The sequence below is a fragment of the Urocitellus parryii genome, chromosome 4, assembly GCF_045843805.1.
Source record: "Urocitellus parryii isolate mUroPar1 chromosome 4, mUroPar1.hap1, whole genome shotgun sequence".
NCBI classification, from domain to species: domain Eukaryota; kingdom Metazoa; phylum Chordata; class Mammalia; order Rodentia; family Sciuridae; genus Urocitellus; species Urocitellus parryii.
Window position 1 is genome coordinate 73,769,551 of NC_135534.1, and position 17,191 is coordinate 73,786,741.

General features: G+C 37.6%; 1 protein-coding gene across 11 annotated transcripts in view; it reads right to left on the reverse strand.

Moving 5' to 3' along the window:
• Nucleotides 1–17,191, reverse strand: part of Dlg2 (discs large MAGUK scaffold protein 2) — a 2,013,368-nt gene that overhangs the window by 344,693 nt on the left and 1,651,484 nt on the right. For all 11 annotated transcript variants that reach the window (XM_077797652.1, XM_026384678.2, XM_077797650.1 and 8 more), the window contains one exon: nt 13,522–13,678. In XM_077797652.1, the coding sequence (XP_077653778.1) occupies nt 13,522–13,678 (157 nt within the window). The remainder of the gene's footprint in view (nt 1–13,521; nt 13,679–17,191) is intronic.

Sequence of the window (17,191 nt, forward strand, 5' to 3'; positions counted from 1 at the left end):
CATACAGTTCTATGCAAAATCTTTTACTGCCATCTTGTGGACCTGTAGGGAACAACCCCAGGCGCTGTGTGCTATTTATTGCATTTCATTGGAATTCTAGGTCTAAGCCAAAGTTTATGAAAATAACTGGAAAAAAATATAAGAAAAGAGTAGCTAAATACTCAGGTCTATGTTTAATATTACAAATTTGTATGTACCCGAGACTTATTTTTTTAAATAACTTTATTTTATTTACTCATTTTTTTTTATGTGGTGCTGAGGATCGAACTCAGTGCCTCACACATGCTATGCAAGCACTCTACCACTGGGATTGTAAGCCACAACCCCAGTCCCTGAGACTTGTTTTTTTTTTTTTTAATGAAAAGTTGGTATTGTAATAATGGTGCATTCTCCACCTATTTCAGAGTTGCCTTAAGAATGGAAATGTAAAATCGCTCTGTAATTGAGGAAGTACTATTCAGAAACAATAGATTATCCTTACTATCATGTAATAATACTAGGTTGCTATCATGTAATAATACTAGGTTGCATGTAATAATACTAGGTTGTTACATTTCATATGTAACAAGTTAGCCCTGGATCAGGGCTGAAGAGTCCAGACTCTGATGGCTGCCTTCAGGGTGATTTGACTTATATTTTGGACTGTCAGGATAAGAGAGTGAATGTTTCTAATAGAAAGAATCCCTAGAGATGGTTTCTGCTGAAGCAGAAAATAATGTGGGTCAGGGAACTAAGGAAGGGGGTATTTTCTTTTTTACTAGTTCACTGATGTACAAGTGAGTCCTAGCATTGTTTTTATTCTGTAAAGAAATAAGCTATAGAAAAAGCTTTTTTTTTCCAGTGAAAAATGCTACCCCTGGGATACAACTCACTCATCTTCATTTAGTCATTCCCTTTTAAGTTTTTTGGTATCTCTCTATCAAAAAATACTTAAACTGGATAATGAAGGCAATAGGTTGGATCATAGATGAAACAGACAACTTACAAAAAATGAACATTTCAGGGAAAAATTCAGAACAAAACTTCTAAGAGGTTTCCCTTCCCCTCAGGGAAGGCTTCTTGGAGTTCTGTCATTCAATAACTGATAAGGTGATAAGCAGATAAGGTGCTATTTGGGTTTGGGGAATTTATTACTAATTTTAACAACAAATTGGCTGTTTGAGAGAATAAAACAAAGTGGTGTCTCCTTTTTACTATATCTGCTATTTGGGTTTAAGTAGTTCTTGGCTCCTGATTATTTTGATTTGTAGTCAGTTTTAGATATTATAATATCAAAGAATGAATCTCCCTTGATGGGATTTCCATGGAAATGATAAAGCTTTTCTGTAGGTGAACAGAGCTGTTGTAGCATCTGCCTGGTGGTCTTTTTTTCTTCTGTCAAGAGTTTCTTCATTTCCTCTGAGCACTACCCAAGCTCCTTAGGCCCCGTACTGTGGTCTCATTCAAGATTCGTCTTTTATTTTCCCCACTCTGATCTCCCACTAGACTACAGGCCCTGGAGGGCAAAGAATCTATATTAACCCTTTGTTCCTAAATCTTGGCATGTCAAGATCTCTATCTGGGTCTCAGATGGGTGCAGTTCCCATCCCATACGTGCCTCTCCTCCTCTTACTCATACTGCATGAGTCGGGGAGAGGGTCCCCTTGACCTACATACTGGCTGGGAAGTTCATACCCCAAGACTCATGATTTCTTCCTCTTCCAATTCTACAGTTTTTCTGAAACTGAGTAGGAGTTAGAGAGCAGAGTAGGAGCCAAAGCCTCCCTTAGAAATTTGGGGTGATATAAAAAGAGAAGCAGCTCATATACGGTTAGGTGACTGCTATAGGGTACTTACTATCTCTTTTCATGTAAGTGCCAATCATTGAGATTGATCATAGCCATGTTCACATCTTACTTTTCACTAGCTGTCCAGCTACAAAAGTTGGATTAATGTCTGATTTTGCCTCTTTATTTCCTATAGAATCTAGCATAGTACTTGTCAGTCATGATTTCACTGACCACCTATGATGTACCTGGCACTGTCCAAGGCTTAAGGATTCAGCAAAGAACAAAACAAAACAATAGGTGATATTAGTAAATTAAAGAATTAGCAAGTAAGATTGCAGTCATATACCAAGTCTCTTCTTCTACTTAATATATTTGTATGAATTGCTAAATAAACTACCAATTTCCCCCTTTATACTGGATCATCTTCATCAACATAGAACACTGTTGTATAAACTATATCCTCTAGTTATTACTTCATTTTCTTCCCCTCTGTGGCAAAACTCAAGAGATATCTGTTTTGATTGTTATTAAAAGAGGGGATTTAGCCAGGTACAGTAGTGCATGCCTGTAAAACCAGTGGCTTGGGATGCTGAAGCAGGAGAATTGTTACTCCAGAGGTTGAAGCAGGAGGAGAGCAAATTTAAAGCCAGCCTCTATAATGTAGTGAGACCCTGACTCAAAATAAAAATTATTTTAAAGGACTGGGAATGTAGTTCAGAGGTATAGCACTTGTCTATCTTCAGCACCAACACATAAATAAATAAATAAATAACAGATTCCAAAAGGTTAAAATGTCTATAAAATTAGTAAAAGGACTAGTCTCCAGGTCTGCCCAATTTCCAAGTCAATATTTTTTCCACTTCAAAATTAGCCTCAACAAATTAGTGAGATCTTAAGCAACTTAGTGAGATTCTATCTCAAAATAAAAAATAAAAATGGATGGGGATGTGGTTCAGGGATTACATGGCCCTGGGTTCAATCCCCAGTAACAATTAAAAAAGGGGGGCCAGATTTTGATGAAAGGGAAGCAGGAACTTGCGGAAAGGTTAAGCAGAGGAGAAACACAATCAAAGTTGATATAATCTATAAAGTTAGGGTGAACAATAAAAAATACTGACTTTGAAACCGGGCAGACCTGGAGTCTAGTCCTTTTACTATATATACTATAGTTATTTAACCTTTTGGAACCTGTTCTTTCTTTATTTAAGAAACTCAGTGAGACCCTGTCTCTAAAGAAAATACAAAATAGGGCTGGGGATGTGGCTCAGTGGTCAAGCACCTCTGAGTTCAGTACTGGGAACAAAAATTAAAAAAAAAAAAATCTTAACACCCTAGATCTAAAAATCCATTTTATCAAGCTCAGCAAGCCAAATTATCTCTAATAATCATTTAGCATTTAGCTGTCCAGTGTCCACATATCCTTCTTATTTTGAGACAAGCAAAGATAGGAAGGAGGTACAGCCTTATTCCCATTAGAGGGGCTGGACAGGGGCTGACAGTCTTTTCCTCACACCTTGGAAGTTAGAGCATGGAGAGGTACCTGGGGATCTAATATTTACAGCTAAGGTGTAGGTGCTTGGAAAAAGGGGGGTAGAATTACTTTCTTAGTGGCCAGTAGTGATGGTTTCAGGAGCAGCATGCTTAACTGACTTTCCTTCAGCAGGATTTCCTTCGGGCTCTGAGTCCATTCCTAATGTTACAGAAGATCTTGTGAGTTACCTATAATTTCTCCAATAAATTCCTTTTTTGTTTGTTTAAGTTACCCAGAAATGATAACAGTTATTTGAAGTCAAGAACCTCAGCAGGTAGATTCACTGTCTAAGTTCCCATCAGGCACATTCCTAGAGTATTAGCATTAAGGCTAAAGGAGCAGGTGGTGACAGAAGGAATCCTATAGTTGGAGCCTAATTGGTTCCCAGTTAGAAGAATCACTGGATTCTTTAGTTTCTTCTTGTATAAAATGGCAAAGTGATCATTTTCCTAACTACCCTGAAGGCATCCTATCAGGATCAAATGAGATAATGTCCACAGTAAGGGACTTTGTACATGGAGATGGTGATAAAAGGCTATTAGAGATTAGCTATCAAAGTAGGTTATTCAAAGGCAAAAGCACATTACCACTAAAACTTGGTCCACTTTGGTTGTCCATTACTCCTTTCTTAAAACTTGTGATCTCTTGACACAGTTTGCCATGTATCTTGCTTCAATTATCATGGCACAGTTTAGATGTTTACATGAAGTGGTACAGGATCCGGTATCAAGCCACCCTTTGAGCCTTGGGTAGGAAATCCTAACCTCCCACACATATTCTTGGATGAAGAGAATATATTATGAACAGATTTTAAATAAACATCAAAGTTTCAGCATTTACTTCATCATAGAATACTTAACATTTTTCTGATTGTTAGAATTCCTATTAATCAAAATTCCTATTGGTCAGTTCTGTCTGAATTGGAAAATATGGTCCATTGGGCAGAAAGCTAAAGCATTACGATAGTCTGAATCTTTAAGAATAGAAAAGACCTGGGCTGGGATTGTGGCTCATCAGTAGAGCGCTTGCCTAGCACACACAGGACCCAGGTTCGATCCTCAGCACCACATTAAAAAAATAAATAAATAAAGGCTTTGTGTTGTGTCCATCTACAAAAAAGATTCTCTCTCTCTTGCTCTTGCTCTCTCTCTCTCTCTCTCTCTCTCTCTCTCTCAAAAAAAAAAAAAAAAAAAAGGAAGGACCCTGGGCTAGAGGTCCAGATGAACATAACTAGTATTCCTGGCTGCCTCTATGGAAGTGGCAAGGTTGAGTCAGTCAGCCACTCTTTAGACATGTTCTCAGTAGCTGGATTCTACCTTCTTCAGTGGGGATACAGGAGAATAAGGCAGTCTGGTCTTCAAGTCAAGCTTCAGAGGACCTAGATGTTGCTTCCAAATCACCTCAGTCTTAAGATTGTTTATGTGTACAATGGCTTCCTTGGTGGCTCCTGTATCTCTTTGTCAATGTTAGGCATTGTATTTTTTTTTTTCAATAACTGAAGTCTGAGTGTGGACAGCTTCAGACATAAGCAGAGTGGCAAACTGAATTTTCTTTTTGAAGGCTGGCACTGCAGAAAGAGCACAGCTTTGAAATCAGAAGCAATGGCAGTTCAAGTACCACAGTTACTGCTGATTGATTATCTGTGTGATTTTGAGCAAATTATTTAATTTCCCAGAGCCATCAAGCCAACAAGGTTGTTGGGGAAAAATGCAGTGAAATCATAGTGCGGTATCCAGCACAATGCTTGGTACTAAGTAGGTATTTAGTTAATATGATACATTTTTTTCCCTCTAATTCTCTACTGTTTCTGCTTCCTTCAGGCCTTTTTTGCTGGACAGCTTCTCCTCCAGAAGTGTTCCCATACTCCAGGGTGGGATAATAAGTTGCTGTGGGCCCAGCAACTTCCTGTTAGCATTTCCGTGTTATATTGGAAATATTATATTTATGTGTTTGTCTCCCTTCATAAGGTTGTATGCTCATTTGAAAATGTCATGTCCTCAGTGCCTGTTAGTTTGGACACATAGCAGATGCTGCTGAACTCTGCAAACAGGATTTTAAGGTAAAAATGTTCCTCTCAAAATTTTCCTGCAGAATTTTTTTCTGGAGATAAGTTTAAAGCAAAATTTCCAAAAAAATGTTCCATTTGATGGTAGTTTGTGTTTTTTTTTTTTTTTAAATCACAGTTCTTAAGTAAGATAGAAAATGCTTTAGTAGCATTTTCGTATTTTTGCAGAACTTCTCCTTTTATTGGATCATGAACCATTTTTCATGGAGCATTTAACAAATCTGGGGTTACTCAGAATATGATTTTAGAGATATCACATTAAAAAGATTATCATATTTTGTATCACTAAACTGACTTTTGAAGGCTGCTCACAGGTGAACCCTTGAGTAGTGACCTGTGGGTTATCCCCTACAGGTCAAACTTAAAGAGCATGTTTCTCGGTATCTTTTTAACTTGTGATATATGGCATGCTTAAGGACATGTTCAATAGGCAGGACATAATGAATATCATCAGAATGTAGCAACACTGATTTTGGTTTCATACCCATACAGTTTATTGAATTTTTAATTTAACACACATTATAGTTAGATTCTACATCAGACAAAGGGGATGTTTCCTAAGTGAAATGTGAACAATCCATGAGTTCTATGGTCCCTTTTAGATAATAGAAGGTCCCTATTCACCTCAATTGAGAAGGATTTTAGAGGAGGTTTAGTACATGCATAGGACACTTGACAGAGAACTTGGCACACAGGGGAAAGGTAGCTGCTCAGTCTTTAGGCAACGATATGGAGATTTCTTTTGTTATGACAATGAAACACTTTTGTATGGTTTGCCAGCAAATAAGTGCTTCCAGAGCCTTTCCAAGTGGCCCATGATGGTGACTGCCTGGAAGTTTCCTACTCCCCACAACTCTGTAGCTACATGTAGGCATGATATACATTCGTTATATGGACTGGTACCAAGATTGGCCAAGGTGTCACATATTTTGAATAACACCCCTGACAGGAGGTTAAGAAAAAGCTACGGTGGCTGGAGGAGTGTAGACAAGGCCATCCAGGCAAGACAAGGCCAGACCCTACAAATCCTTATAGGCCATGTTAAGTGTTTTGTTTTGTTTTTTTTTTTAAAAGAAAGGGGGAGAAAGGACATGATCAAATATGCTATTTTTAAAGGCTTTCTCTCTTTAAAGCCTGGAAGGTATGTGACAAGAGGAGTTTTCATGCAATCGGCAATCAATAGAAATAAAGGACCCTTGAGACATAGCCAGGCTGCTGTGATTTGAATGCATTTAAATCACATGCGTTAGAAACAGTCTCTAAGTACACATAGTAATGGGGCCTTTGGGAGGTAATTAGGGTTAGAGAAGGTATTGAGATTGCGGCTTTATGAGAAGAAGAATCAATGGGGCTTTCATGTTTGCTGTCTCACCAAGTTTTGCCCTCTGCCATGTTACAAGGCAGCAAGAAGGCCCCTACTATATGCTGGTACCACACTCTTGGATTTTCCAGACTCAGAACTGTGTGTGAGCTGAATTAAACTTTGTTCATTACAAGTTAACCAGTCTGTGGTATTCAGCCATAGCAAAAAAAAAAAAAAAAAAAAGACCAAGACACAGAACCTGCTGAATTCTACAGCAGGCAGACAAAGGGTCAGATGCCTACATATGGGACTCTGAAGCTGAGGTTGAGGAAATCTCTGCCCTGGAGACTTTTCATTATCAATTTTTGTTTTTATTTGAGGTTGTCCCATAGTCAAGGAACTACAGGCTCTGAGTTGGGCAAGAAGACAAATTCAGTAAGGTAGAGAGATGGCTAAGGGGGCTCTGCAAAAGCCACAGACTGAAAATGCCACAGATTGAAGAGCCAGTGTGTCTAGATAACAGTGAGTTTAGCAGAGCAGACACCCGGAGCAAGTACACTGATTTGCAGGGTTAGAGGCAGCCTCCTTATGGTTTCTGGAACAGAAACTTGAATTTAACTGCTTAGAGTTGACAAAAGAAGTTTTTTATCTTTTCAAAAACAGCACCAGTCCCACTTGATTATACTTCACTTCAATGTTGTTTAACAACAGGGTGCCCTAGCTGACATAGAACCTCAACATTTTTGAAATCTTAGGAAGAACAGGGAAGGGTGGAGACTCATAAAATATACATGTTGTCAATGTATTTCAAGTTAAGAATGTTTAGTATTCCCTTTGAAAATACTATTTTCTTTTTTCTTTGAGCAAAGTTTAAGGTAGGATTTTGGATCACCAAGTTGTATAGAAAGGACATATACACCCATTTTCTTGGAGGAAACTGAAATTATCCTTAGTCTGAATGTAAATGTTGAATTATTGGAGTTTAGAAACATACAAAGTTATGTCAGCTAGTGTAGGTCTCTGAGTCTTGTTGCTTTTATTTTAGGGAAGAAGGCAGAGGAGGTAGAGTTAGGAGAAAAGAAATGCTGTTTTGGTCATGGCTGACTAAAACTGGGAATGAGACCAGTTCCTGAGGGGCAGGGAGAGGATTTTGTTGGAGTTTGGGTGAGTCCAGGTTTTAGGGTGAAAGGAGAGAAGATGAAGGAACTAAGAAGGAGAGATTTGGTAGGATTTCTGATTTCTGATTCTATATTTTGGGGGACAAGATGAAAAAGTTGCACAGACCTGTGGAGGTGGACCCTACCTCTGCACAGGGTTCAGATCCTGTCTGGTACCCTAGGGATGCTGGTTCTAGTACCACTGAGAACCAACTAATCACTTAAGCAGAAACCCTCAGCACCGCAAACTATGAAAGCCAGGTTCCTCCATGGGACTGGGAGCAAGAGCTGGAGAGGAAGGACATGGCAGATACAGCACATTAATGGAAGGGATGGAGTTTGCAGGCCTCAAGATAACCATTTCAGAGAATTGAATTTGGGACATCAATATTTTTTTGAGTTGGGGGAGGAGGATGTAATTCAGCTACAATATCAAAAGGGATTTAGAGTTGTCCTCTGATATAACTATATAGGGAAGACCTTATTAGAACCCCCAAGGTGGTGAATAGTGCATATAGTGTTCACATTTCATTTGAATAACTGAATAGTGAATGTTTGCAAATAAGTCCTTTCCTAGTGCATGGCTCTAAACCTGAAGGTAACCTGAGAAAGCAAACCTGAAATCATTGCAACACCCATGTGAGCTATGACTCACTCTTACTATTTGTAAACCAATGACGCAGTTTAAATTCTAATTTGAAAATTCAATTTCCTGTGGCACCTTCACATCAATAACTGTAGCATTTCCACTCCAGCAACACATACTCCCCAAAATGCATCTTGGAACACACTTAGTTAAACACATTAAGTCCACCAAGAAGGACTTTGGACTTAATAATGCAGCTGGGATGATCTCCTTAGACTCTCGAGAAATGAATAAACTCAAATTGCTTGGAGAGACAGGAAAGAATCTTTCTAGGCGTATTGCTTCTACGTGTTCTATTCCACATTTTTTTTTCATAACAAAGCATTGTAATAAATAACACAAGCATTTCTATCTTTCCCTCTGCAGGAAGAATGCCTGAGGAGGCCACTGCACTAGTTACTGTGCTTGCCTGCTGAATGCCCTAAATTCTCCTCCATGAATACCTCAAGAAGACTGTTCAATTATTGGATTTCTTTCTACAACAAATCCCTGAAAAATAGAATACATAAAAGGGAAATTAGAGAAAAGATCACTCACAATACATGTATGGAATGTAGCCTAAAGTGATGATTTTCTTTTATCTTTCAATGTCTTAACTACCTTAGTACTGCAGCTCTGGTGGGGACGAAGGGGAGGCCTGGAATAAATAAATCTCCACAATGGAGCTGGGTAATCTCCATTTGCCCATTGCCATGCAATGTGTTTAGCCAATACACAAACACTAGATGGCGCCCATAATCTTAGAACATTGTACAAGTCCAGCTTCAGTTTCTGTGTAGGCAAGAACGTGGGAAACAGTCCATTATGGGAACTATAAAAATATCTACCCAAGCACTTCCCACCTCTGGTGTCCTGTGAAGTACTCCTTATGTAAGGGTTTGGTGGTCAGAAATATTTGGGAAAACTATTTATTTTATCTTCCTGTAGGAGATTCCCACTGCACATGAAAAATGCTGTTTTTGAGAAGTTCTTCAATGAAGAGACCTGATACTAAGGAACCTATTACAGTAGCAACCTATTACAATTTTGTTGTTTCAGCATTCTGTAAAACACACTTGGTAAATGCGGATTTAGTTCAAAACCTGTCCCAAAGAAGGAAGAACCCAAACTATCTTATAAGAGTTTTTTTTTTTTTTTTAAATACATGGTTATGTAGTACTTTTATAAAAGGGTTTACAATTTAGGAAAAGTTTATAGTCTGCATGGCAGAATAATTTTGTAATGGTCTGTCCTGATTAGTAAGGTGACTATTACATGAATCCCTCATCTATGAAGAACAACTAAGAGCAGAGAAAGACCCCCATCCCCAGTTTTCTTCCTGGGGGATTCTTTCCCTTGTTTGAACTTTCTAGTGTAAATTGTTTGCAAATGAATTCTACATGACCCAGCGACACTTAATGAATTTTGATTATTAGAGTTTTGCTTTTTTTCCCCCCAGGAATATATATTACTTGTCCCTAAAGTCCAGTGCAAGCTGCAGAAGCAAAATATTGTATCTTTCATATCCCATTGCTGATAATGACATTTTTCTTTCCATCTTGTAATGTATGAGCTTCTTGAGCCTGTTTATATTTTCCTCTAATTGATAACCAATGAAATTCCAAGAATAGCCTTGAAATTAGCCACTCAAAGTTAAATTTAGCAAGATAAAAGGGTAAAAAAAGTGTTCCCTTCTCCCTTTCAATGAAAAAGGCAGATAATGTCCTTGCAAACGTTATACATTAATAAAGGATATAGTATCTGAACTTTATAGATTGTTGCTATGTCTTGTGAATTTGCAATCTCTAATAAGACTATAATACTGGTTGGTTGCCTTACCCATTTACGTGGTCCTGGTATTAAGTTTAAACAGATACTTCAACTTTTGAAAGCAAACTACTTGTGAATTTTCTTCACAATAGCATTGTTAAGTCATCCTTTTCTCCCACATATATGGAGGTCAAAACACAGCCTATGGCTTGTTAAACTTCTTACTTCAGCAGAGGTAGAGTCTAATGACACTTCTGTGCCTTAGTTTCTTTATCCTTAAACTGGGCAAAATAAGGCAAAGTGATGTCTTAAAGTGATATTGTTATAAATAATGACTAACTCAATAGTCCCTTGCAACTATGAATTCTTCATAATTCTATGTGTTCCTGGCTGTGAGGTGCACACCAAGCAGTGTACCAGGGAGGTCCTGAATAGGATACTACTGACAGAATAGGATACTACTGCACTGTGAAGACAAAGAATATTAACATTGGGTCAGAAGACATGATTTTGAGTACGCCTTTAAAGTCAGTTGCTTTGGAACTTTTGACATTCTTTAGCCTTTCTGAATATTCTTTACCTAATCTGCAAAGTGGAAGTTTCTTTGAGGATTCCTATAGTTTATAAATGTGAAAATGCTTTGTGTCTTTCAATGTTCTAGGACAATGTAAATGCCGATTGGGAGGAAATGACCCAGTGATCCTCAAGTATACAGATTTTAAGTCAGGATGATGAAGATGACATATTTTAGATAGAATTTTAGAGTCAATATCTCAGGCTATAATGACTTCACCCTATTTGTCCAAAACATTTCATTTAATAAACATTCTTTTTGAGAGAATGCTATGTGCCAGGTGCTGTTATAATTGTTGAGGGCTATAAATCATATGACAAAGGACTTTGTCTCAGGCAGCTTGATACCTAGTAGAGAAAGACAGACATGAAAACATGTATGAGGAATAAGGTTTAAGAGCTGCCAGTTATACCTTATATATTTAAGTGATGAAGAAGTATTTCAGCTCTTGGATGGCAGAACAAGATCCTGGCATGGACTCTTTCCTTATTTCTCCCATACCTAACATTCTTCTAGAGATCTACAGGCTGAGGAGTGGGCAGAGGCCTACATTATATGGGAACCACAGGAACACACAGGGCAAGGCCATGTATGCAGACTCTTGATATCATCTGTACTCAGGTTAACTGACTGTATACTGTTTAAGAAAATTGTGTGTTTGTGTGTGTGTGTGTGTGTGTGTGAGAGAGAGAGAGAGAGAAAGAGAGAGAGAGAGAGAGAGAGAGAGAGAGAGAGAGAGAGAGAGAGAGAAAGGATAGGAGCTGAAATAGTGGGTAACAATATAAGGTAACAAATATAAGGTCACTCAGAAAATTCTATCTATAAATCAGCTATTAAATACAAACAAGGTTGTTTTTCTGAGTATACAATGAAAAACAAATATTCTGTGCTTCACTGAGCTATGAACCAAAATTTCAGACATAAAACTAAGCTCCTATTCAATTTTCCATTATTTGCATGATTACCAAAATTCTAATATAGGCCTGAAAACCACAATAGATTTAACTACCTACCATGCCAGGGAGGTAGCTTGATGTAGTGAAAAGAGACAGTCATTGAATATTTGAACAAATGAAAGGAAATAGGGAAAGAAAGAAGAAGGGAAAAAACAGAAGAATGAAGGGGTGGCGAGGGAGAGGGAAAGTATAATTAAACATTAAAACTAAATATTTAAATACTAGTTCGGGCCGGTGGGGTGGCACATGCCTATAATCCCAGCAGATAGGGAGGCTGAGGCTGATTTCGAGTTCAAAGCCAGCCTCAGCAATGGCAACTCAGTGAGACCCCTGTCTTGGTTCAGTGGTTGAGTGCCCCTGAGTTCAACCCCCAGTACCAAAAAAACAAAAACAAAAACAAAAACAAAAACAAAACCAGTTACTGTAATTAATAAACATTTACTATTTGTTTATTTATTTTTGCAGTTCTGGGGATTGAACTCAGGAGTACTCTACCACTGAGCTATATCACCAATCCTTTTTATCTTTCATTTTGAAACAGGATCTCACTAAGTTGCCTAGGCTGGCCATTAACTAGTGACCCTCCTAACTCAGTCCCTGAGTAGATGGTATTACAGGCATGTGCCACTATGCCCAGCTAATTATTAGACTTAAATTTATTTATGTTTTGATTAACATGTATTAATTATTCATATTAATTTGGTAAATTTTGACAATTTTTAATTTTTCAGAAACTTATTCTCTTCATTTGAACATGTGGCAATACCCCAAAGTAAACTAAAATGACTTTTTTTTTTTTTTTTTTTTTTTTTTTAGAGAGAGTGAGAGGAGAGAGAGAGAGAATGTTTAATATTTATTTTCTAGTTCTCGGCGGACACAACATCTTTGTTGGTATATGGTGCTGAGGATCGAACCCGGGCCGCACGCATGCCAGGCAAGCGCGCTACCGCTTGAGCCACTTCCCCAACCCCTAAAATGACTTTTAATTATGCAAGATGAATAAGACTTAGAGGTCTACTGTATGGCATAGTATTTAATAGTTAAAAATACTGTATTGTACACTTAACATTTTGTATTAAATAAGTATTAAATAAGTATTCTTGTCACACACATACATAATAAAATCAAACAGGGCTAGGAGAAACTTTAGGAGGCGATGAATATGTTTATGGCATCGATTGTACTAATGATTTCACAGGTATATACAGATCCTCAAACATTAACTTGTATATGTTAAAAATATACAGCTTTCTGTATGTCAATAATACCTTAGTAAAGTGGTCTTAAACATTACTTTTATAAAGTGCTTGGTAAATAATAGGTGCAACAAATTGTTGCTGGTAATTCCTGAATTTAGGTAAAAATACTGCTGCTACTGTTTATCACCATCACTAAACAGTTATAGCATTATCTCAGGCATTTTTTAATTAATTATATGCAGCAAACTCTACATATAATAAATGTGCAGTTTTAAGATTATGGTGTCAAGTGTGCCGAAAATTTGTATTTTCATAAGATAAGTAATATACAATTTGAAAAAGTCATGCTTCTCATGTTCTTTGCATAGAAATATGTCTCAGAAGATCTAAAATATTACCACCTTTACCTTTATTGTAAGGATTTCATGGATCAAGCACCTGAGCACCATTTAAACTGCAAAAGCAAGCACCTGAAGCAATAATGCTCTCATCCATGAGTCCTTTGCAACTCAAGTGACTTTTTAAAGGAATGTCAGACTTACAGGGAATAAAGAATAAAGGGAAATACTCACCGATAGGATCTGGTCTCCTCTCTGGAGCTCCCCACTCAGGTCTGCTGGTCCACCCGCCAGAATGAAAGATACAAAAATACCTTCTCCATCTTCCCCGCCCACAATGTTGAAGCCCAAGCCAGTGGAGCCTTTGTGCAGGACCACCTTGCGGGGCTCCCTGTAAAAACAAGTGGAGAACATTCTTCACAGGGTGACCGCTCAAGATTTTGGGTTCTTTTTCTTTCATTCAGATCTATGATACCTATCATTCACTGCCTATGATAATGGCTTACTAAAGTAAGGTACATTTTCTTATCAAGGAAGAGTCATTCACTGTAACAACTTACAAAATAACATTCAAAATCATTTCTTAATTCCCATTTTCTTTTCTTTTTTTCTTAAACATATCAATTTTTTATACTTTTATTTATTTTTATGTGGTGTTAAGGATCAAACCCAGGGCCTCGCACGGGCAAGGCCATTTTCTTTTTTTTTAAATTGATTTTATTTTTTTAAATACACGACAAAGCAGAATGCATTACAATTCTTATTACACATATAGAGCACAATTTTTCCTATCTTTGTATATAAAGTATGTTCATGCCAATTCATGCCCCCCATTTTCTTAAACTAGGTTTCCTTCCACTTTTTTTTGTGCAAAATATCTACTCTTGTATTAAGCATCACGAAAGTATTCAGTGATTGGATGTATCCAAAATAAAGGGGGGGGGGTGGATTTTTGGAGATAAAAGAATGGACTGTATCTTGAAAGATCTCATATGCCAGTCTGTGGGTTTGTTGTTTGATTGTTCATTAAAATTTTTAGGAATTGAGGACTCATTCGAAGATTTTGAGGCAATTACAAATATTTCAATCTATTTTGGGAAGATTAATAAAAATATACGTAGGGTTGATGGAGAGGGAAGTGCAGATACAATGGAAGGCAGGGAAATATTTAGGATGTTGTCCAAGTTATCCAGGTGTGAAGAAGGGACAGACTGAAGAAGGGTGACTGCAATGAGAAGGAAAAAAAAAAAGGATAATGCAAAGGAATAAATTTGAAGGGTAAAGCAGTGGGTCCAGAGACTGACCCAGGCTTTGGAGAAGGAGAGAGGGCCTCTAAGTAACTAGCAAAAGGAGGAGGAGTGGAAGGCAGGATTATGAGGATGAATATGGTTTTGACACTGTCAGCTAATGGTGGGATACCCATGTGGACATGTTTTGAAGAGGTTGGAGATACGAAGTAGGAAATCAGGTCCTCAGAGAGAAGTGCAAATGATATGTAGATTGGGGGTTTACCAATAAAAAGTGAGAGATCAAATTTTGAGCAGTTCACTAAATTTGTGTAGAAGCAAAAGAAGTATAGAACTATAAGAATTTTAAAAGATACCTAGTTTAATTTTCTAATCAGTAGTTGTAAAAAGTATGTTTGTAAGCCTTAGTTATGACCAAAGTGCTTTTTGTATCATCTACCCTCCTCTCCCAAACATCTAAGTTCCAATTACTCAAGTTGATCTCCTATTTTTCAGCTTTCCATGATCAATGATGTAAGAATAGTAAAGAGTAATCCAATATATTTTATACTAATGGCACATAGATTTTTTGCTACCGGTTTTCCATGTGTAAAGTTTTGCATTATATCTTTGTCTAGGCTCATTATAAAGAAGATAAGAAAAGTCACATCATAGCTTGAACTGTCAGTGATATATTACATAGTGATGCAGTCAGAGGTAGAGCTAATTGACATAGAGTTAATTCATTTCATCCTGCTAATACTTTATAAGTACTTCCTGTACAAGGTTCTGTTCCAGATGCTCAGAATATTTGCAAATTATATAAATATCCCTGCTCTTGTGGGTTGACATTATAATGAGGGCAGACCACTAATAAGCAATGGATATAATACATAAGTTTATTACATAGTATGCTAGAAAACAACAAGTATTTTGGAGAAAAAGAAAGCAGAGTAGTATAAGAGAGGATAGGTTGCATTTATTGAGAAGAGATATTTGAGAAGGGACTGAAGAGACGAGGAACCTAGTCATGAAGATATTAAAGGCAGAGCACTTCACCCAGAGGGGACAGTGTATACAGAGTCCCTGGTGTGGGAAGGTGCCTGGTGTTGTCAAGGAAGAATCATGTGGCCAATGAGGCTAAGTGAGTGAGTGAGGGAAGGAGAATCAGTTTGAAAGTTACTTCTCTTACCATCCTCCACCCCCCACTAAAGGTGATCACTATTCCTTGGGCCACATTGTCCTGCACACATAGCTCAACTGCAGCATTTTCAGTGTGCAGTGATTGCTTCTCATACCCTTTGAAGTAGAATGTGAACTCCTGAAGCCCAGGTACCAGTATTTCCCTAGCAGTAGAAGATGCCTAACAAGTTGTAGGAATTCAGGAAATGGTTATTGAATGAATGAATACATTTTCTGCAGTGATTTAAACCTCTACTTTATATTATAATTATTTATACAAATGTCTTTCCTTCTTGGTACAATTTTAGTCAGGGATGACAGGTTTTTTTTTTTTTTTGAATGGAGATTGATTAACATTTCCCCCCCACTTTTTTGTATTTGTATTTTATTTAAAGACAGGGTCTCATTGAATTGCTTAGGGCCTGCCTAAGTTGCGGAGGCTGGCTTTGAAATCCCATTCCTCCTGCCTCAGCCAGTTGAGCCACTGGGATTATAGGTGTGCACCACAGCTCCTGGCAGGAATGTCAGATTTTAAAGTAAAATAAGTCCACAGGGACACACAGGTAGCACAAATGAGTGAAGTGGGCTGAAAACGAATTATAGCAAACTGGGGACTGTGTTTCATCTAAAACATGGATGCTGCTGTTCGACTCCAGACATCAGCTCCTGGCAGGAATGTTGACCAATGTTGCCAAATGATCCAATTTTGAAGATAACCCAAGAATCTAGATTTTTATATGAACTTATCAGAGTTTTAAGTTTTTAAAAATCATTGTACTAGTCTAACCAAACATTTCTTTGTGTGGATCCATAGGTGTCAGTGTGAAACAGCATTGTTTGAAGTTTGATGGCATGTGCTTCATGCGTTTCTTTTAGATGGTGCTCAATGTAGTACTTGACATATGGTAATTTTCTTAAGTTGATTTAATATTACACATTCAGTCTCTTCTGTGTCTTCCCCTTTTCAAGTTCTCCAATTCTGGAATACCCTTTACTTTTATCTTATTTTTTCATTTTCTTTTATTTATTTATTTTTATTAGAACTGCCCAAGGTCCATCATCTTTATGATGACCTATTCTCCAAAACTTTGAGCTACAGCTCACACTTCTGCATATTTTATGGCCAAGACCACTAATGATGGGTCTGATTAATTAACACCCTGCATTTCTGTGAACTGCTTTGTGTGTGAGGGAATTGTGGTCTTCAGTGTGGCTGTGATATCTACAGTATCATGGTTTATATTTCTACACTGTGAATCTGTGTGATCCTGAAGGAGAAAAGGGTCTCAAGCTTTTTTTAAAAAAATAATTTTGGAAACTAGAATAGCTGAACACACAGAGACACACACAAGAAGATATGTTTCAAGAATAAAGAGAAAACAAGTGGGGGGTTGGGAGAAGTGATATCAAATTGGTTTCTACCACTCTAAAGCTCTGTGAGAACCCTGTATGCCCTCTGTGGGTCAGGTTCCTTGCTTGGATAATGTTGGGAATAC